Here is a 10,087-nt window from a genome sequence, read left to right on the forward strand (position 1 = left end):
TTATTACTGGAGAGGTGGGGTAGTTGACAGCTCCCTTATCCTGTACGTTCTCCTCTAGAGCCTGGTCTCCTGTTGCCTGGGCCCCCTAAGACCATTGGCAGTGCCTGACTCTGGACCTTGTCACCAGGTGACGAGGGTGGAGCTGGAACGAGGTAGTCTGAGCAATGGGGACACAGTGATTAGAATGAGGATGGGCAGGAGGTGGGGGTGGGGAAGGGGTGATCTGACTACTGGGAGCTAGAGACAGCATTAGGACAGCCCGGGATTGCAACAGGATTTCCCAAGGGTGGGGAGGCAGATGCCTCAACAGCTGACTGGAGTCCTCTCTCTGTCTGGCGCAAGACCCATCTGGCCAGGTGAAGGACGGACCCATCTAAGGATGGAGGCCAAGAGTGCCGGTTTGTCTCCCACAGGGGACCAGACTGGGAACCACAAGCTCCTCAGGTTCTGGTCCCGGGCTGGAGCCAGAGACAGGGCCGGTTCTCGACCTGAGCCAGCTGCCCCTCGAGTTGTTGTTGCAAATCCTGATCTACGTGCCCCCGCGGATGCTGGTGACGTGATGCCGAGCAGCGTGCCGCCAGTGGTGGGCCCTGGTGCATGGGCCCGCACTAAGGTGTCTTCTCTGGGCCCAAGCCAAGGATGCTTCGAGCCAGAAACTCCTTTTAGCCACTCGACACTACCCTCCTGCTCCCAAGGCCTGTTCCTGGGCCTGCTTGGGCGTCCTGGAGCCCCTGGGATGGAACTTGCTCGAAAATATCTGCGGAGAAGGTGAGCTCTTCCAGGAGGGAGGTCTGTGGGAAAGGTCCCTGGATGGGCAATTGGGGGAGGTTTGTCCGGCCCCCTCCCCGCCAGCGCACGTGTCTCCTTGGTTCCCACAGAAGGGCTCCAGAGGTGGAAGGTGGAAAATGGTGGAGATGGCTGGAAGGTGGGAGGAAATTGCAAATCTGTCCCAGGGGCAAAGGCCCAGACTTGTTTTGTGTCCTCCTACAGGTGAGCCCCATGACTTCCAACCTCCTTCAGAGATGGGGGGAGGGGAGTGGTGAGGGGGGACAACAGTCAGCACTGCCACTTCCTTCCCAGGTAGTGCTGGAAGCAGCAGGTTGTGAACCTCCCAGCCCAGGGGCTGTGGCCAGAGCTGTTGGATAACCCTGGGGCAGAGATCCATCTTGAGGCCTGGTGAGTCCTTCACCCACCCAGCCTGGGCAGGGAGATCCAGTGGGGGTGGGGGGCAGGATACCAGAGGAAGACAGCCCTGAGGGGATCTCCCCTTGGCTGCAGGTGGGGAGCCCGGAGAGAATGTGGCAGCCAGTGCCAGCTTTTTGTCAAACTGGTGGCTGCTGACCGCCGCACGGCGCTGGAGAGTTTCGACGCTCGACCGGACCCTGTCCCTACGTGGACTGACCATATCTACATCCAGGTGGGCCTTCATAGTCCGGGAGGCAGGGGGAGGTCTGAGGGGAGCAGAATCCAAGGAACCGTCCATCAGTCTGCCGTCCTCTCCCCCCTGCAGGTCTCCCACATCTTCACCAACTTCCCGAAGGGCGTCCGTTTCATCTTTTTTGAACATGCCGGCAAAGACACCCTGTTCTGGGCCGGGCACTATGGTGCCCGCATCACTCACTCCAGTGTCAAGGTCTATTTCCGGACCCCTTCACTGACTTGCTCCTAGGAAAAAAGATCCATCCCTGAGACAACCCTGAGTGAGGGGCTGCAAGGGGGCCCCTTGGGATCAGCCCCTCCAACTGTTTCCTCCTTCCCACCAGCTCACCTCAGCTCCTAAGGGAAATTGCCAGAAGCCCCACATTAAGAAGCAGGAGGGAAGGGGCAGTGCCAGTGGCCGGTCATACCTGCTGCTGCTTCTCGGGACATCAGAAAACTAACGAGGGATAAGAGGCTCTGGTCTGTGGGGACAGCGATAGTGGAAGAAATTAATCAGGGAGGAGGGGTTTTGTTGGAAGGAATTAACCAGAGAGGGGGAATATAGCAGAATGGAGAGAGATGCAGGGGACCCTGCTTCACTGCCCTCTTGCATGCCCTGTTCTATCTACAGCAGTCAGTAGCTCTCCATTCCCCACAGCCTCGGTCTCCAGCCGTTTTATTTTTGTAAAGATCACTCCTATCAGAACATTTTTTTTTACTATACACTCCCAATATATGTATACTTATAAATTATATGCATGTTCTGCCTCGGAAATGGAAATGGAAAAGGATGAGATAAAGAGAAAATGAATATTTTAAAATGTGTTTTTTAATTTTATTATTTTCTTCATTAAAATATTCTTAATAATTTCATCAGTGTGAATATTTTTAGTAAGAGCCTTGATTAAAAATGCTTCAATGTCTACTTTTTGCTGTGGTATTGAGGTGGGTGGGTCAGGGCACTAAGTTATCAGACTAAACACACACCTATCTCACTACACAGAGAACAGAGGGGACTGCGTGTGAAACAACGTCTGTTAGGGCTGGTTTTTTAACATGGATGTTAAAGTGGGTGGGCGCGATCACAAGTGTCCTGTTCATCTCTGCCCTCGGAACGGCCTTCTGCCCTGTCTTGGTATTTTGTTTCATGGCTTTTCTTTTCTGCCCTTCACTATCTCTGCCCCCCACCCCTTTCCCAAACAAAGAGGCACAATCATAAAACCAACTGGGTCGTCCTGGCTAGACAGACGGGTGGATTTCTTTGTAACATGCCTACGTTTTAATTGAAAAGAGACACAATGCCACCAGTGTCCTAAAAAGCTGTGACAAGTCTCCTGGGCTGGATCCTCCTTGGGAGGTGGCCCCCAGGGCTCTTTCCCAGCCTCTCCTCTTCTCCCTCTATGCTACCTTACTTGGTCATCTCAGTAGTTCCCGGATTTACTGCCCATCTCTGCTGTGAGGGAGCCCTCTGGTTGACCTTTCCTGCCCCAGACTTTCCATGACCTCCAGCCTTGCTCCAAGCGTCTGTCTGGTTGGATGTTATAGACAAAACCTGTCTGAAACAGGACTTGGGATCTTTCCCAAACGCCTTCCCTCACTGCAGCCGGCAGCAGCATCCTCCCATGCCCTCAGCCCGAGTCAGTATCCGTTGGCCCTGGCCCTCATCACCGAACTGAACCCTGGATTATTCCAGTAGTCTGTTGAGGGGGAGGGGGGACCCACCAGCCCCTGTTCTCTCCCTGCTCCAGTCCATCCGCCGGCCACTCATGTGATTTTCCTATGCCCAGGTCGCCCCGTGTCACTCCCCTATTGGATTAACTCCGGGGGTTCCCTATTGCCTCTGGGATCAAACACCAGATCCTGCCCTTGACATCCAGAGCCCTTCATAACCCAGCCACCTTGCACCATACTCCCCTGCAGGTGCTGTGGCGGCTCCTCTGGGACCAGGCCCTCCATCCTGCGGCCCTGGGCCTTCTCTCTGGGCCTTCCCAGCCTCCTTCCTCTAGGGAGCCTTCCCCCAGCTGGTTCCCTCTTCAGTGAGCTCCTACTATCCCATACAGAGCTCACCCGGTACATTTGTTTGTGGGCAACTGTGAACTCCTTGAGGACGGGGACTGTCTTTTGCCTCTCTTGTATCCCCGGCACTCGGCACACACTGGGAAGCGAACTGGCTCTAGTTCTGCACCAAATTCCCACCCTCCCTTTGTTCTTTTTTTTTTTTTTGCGGGACAATGAGGGTTAAGTGACTTGCCCAGGGTCACACAGCTAGTTGTGTCAAGTGTCTGAAGCTGGATTTGAACTGAGGGCCAGTGCTTTATCCACTGCACCACCGGCACCTAGCTTCCCCTCCCTTTGTTCTTCTAATCTGGTCTGTTTTCAGGGATGGCTTTGTACCTTCATTCCCTCTTTTTGCCTGCATATCTGAGGGGGTCTTTGTATGGGCACGAGAGCAGTGGGAAGGAGGGCTATTTGGCCTAAGTGTAAGAAGTGGAGAATAACCTAGGAGCCCCCAGGAAAAGGAGATTGGGTCCAGCTCGTGAAGGTTTTTAAAAGCCAAACCCAACTTGATATTTGATCCTGGGGCCAACGGTAGTGGGGTGAGGGGCAGGGGCTGCCATGGGCTTGAGGAAGATCTTAGCTTTGAGGGAGACGGCTCAGGGCAAAGACCTCAAAGAAGGCTGTGGCCGTGTGACTGGACAAGGGCTCTGGAGAAACAACATTTAGCAAAGGTGACAGAAAGGTGACTACAAGGATGGGGATGCCTTAGGAATAAGGAAGTTGGGAAAAGGGGAAAGATAAGGTGATGAGATGCACAGCTGTGTGACTGTCCAAGTCATCAGCTGATCTGGGGGTGGAGAGCAGGCACAAAGTGGGGGACATTCCTGGGGCAGGTGGGCGGAGTTCTCTTGGCGATATCCTGGTAGATGGTGGGATGCAACCTGCCCTTCCACCCTTCCACACCCATTGGCATCACTCCACGGCACACCCCCCCCAGCCGTGGGGAACCCCCAGAGCTGGTCCCTCTTCCTTGGAGCTGAGGCCGGGCCGGTCCCTTTGCTGCCCCATACCCCACTTGGGATTCCTTCTCTCCTCACCTCCTCCAAATCTCACTCATCCTTCCAAGACCCAAGCGGAGCCTTCCCCGGCCGACCCCAGGCCTTCCAGCCCAAGGCCCCCTTCTTCTACACTTGGGCAGCCCTCTGAAGCCCAGACTAGAAACACTCAGGCTTGTGGGGAGCACAGGCTGCCTGCACTGTCTGACACCTCGCAGGGCCTACATCCCATCTGGCCCCTTCCTACTGAATCTTATTTCCCCTCCCTCAGCAGGTCCTGTCACTCCCTCTTTCATGAAGCAGCAGGGACCCTGGGAGGGCCTGCTAGAAGACCAGGCCCCCACCCAGCCTGAGAAGCCCACAAGGGACTGACTGCAGGTGTCAGACAAGTTTCCTTCTTTGGGGTCTCATTTCTCACCTGTAAAATGGGGGGGGGGGGAGTAATCGCTGCTAAGTCTATGTCATAGGACAACTGTATGGGGCAGATGGGCGTGAGCACGCTCTGGGAACTAGAAGAAGCTACACACAAGTAAAGGGTGGTCATGATGGTGTTATTGGCCTCTGTGCACCCTTGGCCCCCCACCAAGTCCATCTGTCCATCCGTGCCAGCCACCCGAATGTGACCAAAGGTCTCCTTTCCCATCACTTCTTCTTCTGCACGTGGCCGCAGTCATACTTGCCCCGCACGACCTTGAGCTTGATGCCGGGCAGGTCCTGGGTGCGGCCTCCCTGCACCAAGACCACATGGTGTTCCTGGAGGCTGTGGCCCTCGCCCGGGATGAAGCAGATGGCCTCCCGGCCCGTGCTCAGGCGCACTCGGCAGCACTTGCGGTTGGCGGAGTTGGGCTTCTTGGGCTTCCGGATCATTGTCTTCAGCACCACGGCCTTGAGCTGGGGACAGCCGTTCATGGGCCCGGGGCCAGCCGAGGGCCACTTGGGGCGGCCGCGGCGGTGCATCTGGTTGAGAGTGGCCATGGGGCAGTGCTGGTTCCGCTGCATCTTCAGGGCCAGGCAGAGAGCTGAGGTGGAGAGAAGGGGAAAGGAGGTTTGCTGGGGGGTAGAGGGCTCGTTGGGGTCAAGGCTCCACCCTGGGGACACCAAACTAAGCCAAGGGCCCTTGGCCGTGGGCCACCGGTCAGAGCCTCTTGTTTCCCAGCATCCCAACACAGGCACAAGGGAGGCCAGCAGATGGCACCACAGCCTTCTGAGGAACCTCAGAACTCCCATAACGGGCCTGAAGGCGGGAGTATGAAGCCCCATCCTGTGAGGGATCTGGGCAGGCAGGGAGACAGGTGCTGAATATCTGGAAGCTGACCTCCACTGGGGATGACAGGAAAGAGGGAAGCGGGAAGGGATCTACTAAACAAATTTTAAAAAGACAGAGAAAAAATTCCCAAGGGAACACAAACGGCAATTTTGTCAGGCCGTGCTAAATGTCCTATCTGCTTTTAAAAACAGAGTGTGGGGGGCAGCTAGATGGCTCAGTGGATAAAGCACCGGCCCTGGATTCAGGAGTACCTGAGTTCAAATCCGGCCTCAGACACTTAACACTTACTAGCTGTGTGACCCTGGGCAAGTCACTTAACCCCCATTGCCCTTCAAAACAAACAAACAAACAAACAAACCAAAACAGAGTGTGAGGGGCAGCTAGGTGGCGCAGTGGATAGAGCACCAGCCCTGGAGTCAGGAGGATCTGAGTTCAAATCCGGCCTTAGACATTTAACACTTACTAGCTCTGTGACCCTGGGCAAGTCACTTAACCCCAATTGCTTCACTAAAAAAACCAACAAACAACAAACCAACAAACAAACCAGAGTGTGAGAGACTCCCACGCATTCAAACACAATCCCCTATTTTACAAATGGGGACACTGAGGCTGGGGGGTGGACTGCCTGAGGTAGTAAGTGACAAAGCCAGGATTCACACCCAGGTCCCTGAATTATAAATCCAGCCCTCTTCCTATTTGATCATGCTTGGTCTTCTTGGAATCTTGGGTGAGAGGGTCAGGGTTCAAATTGTACCATTTGCCATTTATGTGACCTGGAACAAGTCACCTCACCTCGGTTTCCTCATCTGAAAAATGAGGAAAGAGTGAGACAAGATGCCCTGCGAGGCGCCTGACTCTACACCTGGAATCCAACAGCCTGCCCTGACTGGCCCAAACTCCTCTCCCCTCCTGCTCACTGTCTGGGTCAGCTGTGGCTAGCCCTCACCCAAGACTGCCCCCTTGGTCACCTCCATCTTTCACTTCTTTTCACTCTTCTCCCTACTGGCTCCTTCCCCTCCTGCCTACAAACAGGCTCATGTCTTCCCAGTCCTGAAAAACGCTCATGACCCTCCCATAGCCGCTAACTCTCCTCTCTCTCTTCTGCCCTTTGTGGCCAAACTCCTCCAAAAGACCACACGCGACAGGCCCCCCCCCCCTCTTCTTGGGCCCTGACAATCCAGCTTCTGACCTTATCAATCCCCTGGCACCGACTCTCCAGAGTTACTCATGATTCAATGGCCTTTCCTCAGTCTTCATTCTGCTAGACCTCTCTGCAACCTTAGATGCTATGGCTCCCTCTCTCCTTGAAACTCTCTTCTTTCTAGGTTTTCAGGATGCTCCCTTCCCTCCTTCTCCCCCCCTCGGTCTTTCCTGGTTTTCCTTCTACCTCTCAGACTGCTCCTTCTCTGTCTCCTGGGCTGGGTTCTCCTCCAGATCATGCTCTTTGACCCTAGGTGTTCCTCAGGGCAGGACAGCTAGGTAAAGAACTAGCCCTGAAGTTAGGAGAGCCCCTGTTCAATTCTCACCTCAGACACTTACTAGCGGTGTGACCTTGGGCAGGTCATCTAAACTCAATTGCTTCAAACATCCAGGGCCATGTCCAGTGGTCCTGAAGATGGCTCTGGAGGAGAGTGAGGCTGGTGACCTTGCACAGCCCTGCCTCACTTCAATCCAAGACATTACCCCAATGTCTTGGTCCTCTTTGAGAATGAAGGACAAGCAAAAATAACAACCCTCAGGGCTCTACCCTCTTCTCCCTCTTTCCCATGGATTTAATTTCCATCTCTGTGCTGATGATTTTCAAACCTCCCTGACCTGCAATCTTCCATCTCCAAATGCCTTTCGTACATCTTGAAGTGTATGTCCATCGACATGTCCAAAAATGACTCTATCTTTTCCCCTAAACCCTCCCCTCTCCTAACTTTCCTATTACTGTCAAGGACCCCATCAGCCCCCTAGGCCCTCAGGCTCCCAACCCAGGAGTCATCCTGGACTCTTCACTCCCTCTCACCGCACATCCAAGCCATTGCCAAGGCCTGTCAATTTCACCTTTGCAACATCTCCCCCATACACCCCCTTCTCTCATCCAACATTGCCCCTACCCCAGTCCAAGCCCTCATCACCTCAGACCTGTACAATTACAATAGCAGCTTTTTTTTTGGGGGGGGGAACTCCTGCCTGCCTCAAGTCTCCCCCAATTCCAGTCCATCCTTATTCTGCCATCAAAGTGATTTTCCTAAAGTGCAGCTCAACCATCACACTTAGACTCAAACTCCAATGTCCCCCTACTGCTTCCAGGATCAAATAAAAAAAAATCTTGTTAGCATTCTTAACCTGCTACTTCCTAACTTTCTTATACCTTACCAAGATCTAGTGACACTAGCCTCCACTCTGGCTTCCTTGAAGTCCCAACTAAAATTTCACCATCTACAGGAAGCCTTCCTTAAACCCCTCTTAATTCCAGTACCTTCTCTCTTTAATTAGTCCCTATTCGTCCTATATATGGCTTGCCTTGTCCATATTTATTTACATGTTGGGCCCACTCATTTGATTTTTTTGTGTATGAGGCAATTGGGGTTAAGTGACTTGCCCAGGGTCACACAGCTATTAAGTGTTAAGTGTCTGAGGCCGGATTCAAACTCAGGTCCTCCTGAATCCAGGACCAGTGCTCTATCCACTGCGCCACCTAGCTGCCCCCCACCAATTTGATTTTTTTTTTTTTAGTGAGGCAATGGGGGTTAAGTGACTTGTCCAGGGTCACACAGCTAGTAAGTGTGTAAAGTGTTTGAGGCCGGATTTGAACTCAGGTACTCCTGACTCCAGGGCCGGTGCTCTATCCACTGTGCCACCTAGCTGCCCCCCCATTTGATTTTAAGACAGGGACAGGGACAGTCTTTTGCCTCTTTTTGCATCTCTATACCTCAGTACAGTATCTATCACATAGTAGGTGCTTAATAAATGTGGTCTGATTGATAATAATTTGATATCTGTAAAAAGCACTGAGCCCAGTGCCCTGTCACATAGCTTATTCCCTTCCCTGCCCTCTCTCTCTCTTATAATACACAAAAAATCTAAATGCTCTTTCCCAAACTACTCTTTTGAACAACACTGGAGGAAAGACAACTGGATTTAGAGACAAGATCCTGGCTCTTCCACTTACTCCCTGTGTGTCCATGGGTAGGCCCCCAGGCTTCTTAGATCTCAGATTCCACATCAAGACTTTAGGGGTGGAACAGCTAGGTGGCAAGTGAATAGAGCACTGGCCCTGGATTCAGGAGGACCTGAATTCAAAGCCACCCTCAGACACTTGACACTTACTAGCTGTGTGACCCTGGGCAAGTCATTGCCCTGCCAAAAAAAAAAAACACTTTAGGGGTGAGGGGATACAAAACAAAAACTGGAACAGTCCTAGATCTCAGGATATTTGTATTCTGTTGGGGGACATGACCTGAACACAGAGAAATCAATATGAAACGTACAAATTTTGGTGGGGGGAGGGGAATATCAGCTGGAGGGCATTTTATTTTCGGGGCTATAGAGAGTCAGAGGAAAGAAGGGTAGGACTAGGTGCAGAGGGCACCCCGAGAGTGTCAGCACCCCACCCCACCCCTTACAAATGCTTACCCTGACTCAGGGAGTTAAAACGACGGAAGAGGCTGGAGCACGCCATCCGCTTCTTCGACCGCTTTCTGTAGGAACTAAGGAGAGAAAGGGGCTGACCCTGGCCAGGGGCCGCTGGGCTCCTCCGTCCGCCCTGACCGACTCCCACCCGAGAGGTCCTTCTTTGCAGTCTAGCCTCAGGCCCTGGGGATGCACCCAGAAGTCCCCCAAGGGGAAACTGACCAGAGTGCCAAGGATGCTCTCGCCCCACCCCCAACCCGGGAAAGCCTTCCAGCGGGCTAGCGTCCGGCCTTGGGGCTGTACACAGGAAGTCCCTCCCCAAGGTGAAACCGATCAATGTCCCTGGGCCCCCCTCCCCGCCCCCACCCGGCAAATCCTCCCAGAGGCCTAGCCTCAATCTTTGAGGCTCAACGCAGAAGACCTTCCCCAAAGCCTGGGCCGCCCCGGGGCGGGTCCTCGGAGACCCCCGGAGCTGCCCGCTCTCACCTTCTGTGACGGCAGTCAGATGGGCCGTCTTCCGGATCTTCCAAGACCCCATTGGCTAGTTTTATTATGCGGATGGACATGGCGGGAGGGGCGTTGCGATGGAATACAGAAATGAACCGCCGATTAGACGCGAAGGTTGTCAGTCCGTTTTGTTAGGGCTCATCTGATTGGACACCTTCAGGCGCCGTCTCCAAGGCGTCCCGCCTCACGCTCACGCGAGACGCATTTGTTTTCATTCTGG

The 10,087-nt window shown here is 53.7% G+C and overlaps 2 protein-coding genes across 3 annotated transcripts in view; one reads left to right on the forward strand and one right to left on the reverse strand.

Moving 5' to 3' along the window:
• Positions 1-3,484, forward strand: part of LOC122748210 (F-box only protein 50-like) — a 28,908-nt gene extending 25,424 nt beyond the window's left edge. The window contains exons 3-7 of the mRNA XM_043993888.1: positions 343-768; positions 879-990; positions 1,085-1,176; positions 1,279-1,417; positions 1,511-3,484. Coding sequence (XP_043849823.1) covers positions 343-768; positions 879-990; positions 1,085-1,176; positions 1,279-1,417; positions 1,511-1,669 — 928 coding nt within the window. The 3' untranslated portion in view covers positions 1,670-3,484. The remainder of the gene's footprint in view (positions 1-342; positions 769-878; positions 991-1,084; positions 1,177-1,278; positions 1,418-1,510) is intronic.
• Positions 3,485-5,002: 1,518 nt separating this feature from the next.
• MRPS12 (mitochondrial ribosomal protein S12) lies at positions 5,003-10,056 on the reverse strand. Of its 2 annotated transcripts, none has more exons than XM_043993548.1 (3): positions 9,847-10,056; positions 9,364-9,437; positions 5,003-5,491 (listed from the first exon to the last, which is right to left on the reverse strand). In XM_043993548.1, exons 1-3 carry the CDS (start codon positions 9,924-9,926, stop codon positions 5,115-5,117), a joined length of 531 nt encoding a protein of 176 aa, XP_043849483.1. In that variant the 5' UTR covers positions 9,927-10,056; the 3' UTR covers positions 5,003-5,114. The 2 variants fall into 2 exon arrangements, with proteins under 2 accessions (XP_043849483.1, XP_043849482.1); XM_043993547.1 differs by having other exon boundaries at positions 9,364-9,543; positions 9,847-10,014.
• Between the last annotated feature and the right edge of the window lie 31 nt (positions 10,057-10,087).

This window comes from Dromiciops gliroides, chromosome 3, assembly GCF_019393635.1.
Source record: "Dromiciops gliroides isolate mDroGli1 chromosome 3, mDroGli1.pri, whole genome shotgun sequence".
NCBI lineage: Eukaryota > Metazoa > Chordata > Mammalia > Microbiotheria > Microbiotheriidae > Dromiciops > Dromiciops gliroides.

Bases quoted from the DNA above. Each gene is read 5' to 3' on its own strand.
- MRPS12 (XM_043993547.1), bottom strand. From the start codon at position 9,898: ATGGGGTCTTGGAAGATCCGGAAGACGGCCCATCTGACTGCCGTCACA. The intron at 9,544-9,846 runs GTGAGAGCGGGC...GTGCATCCCCAG, and splicing joins TCTGACTGCCGTCACAGAAG to GGCCTGAGGCTAGACTGCAA. The intron at 5,492-9,363 runs GTAAGCATTTGT...TCTCCACCTCAG, and splicing joins TTTTAACTCCCTGAGTCAGG to CTCTCTGCCTGGCCCTGAAG.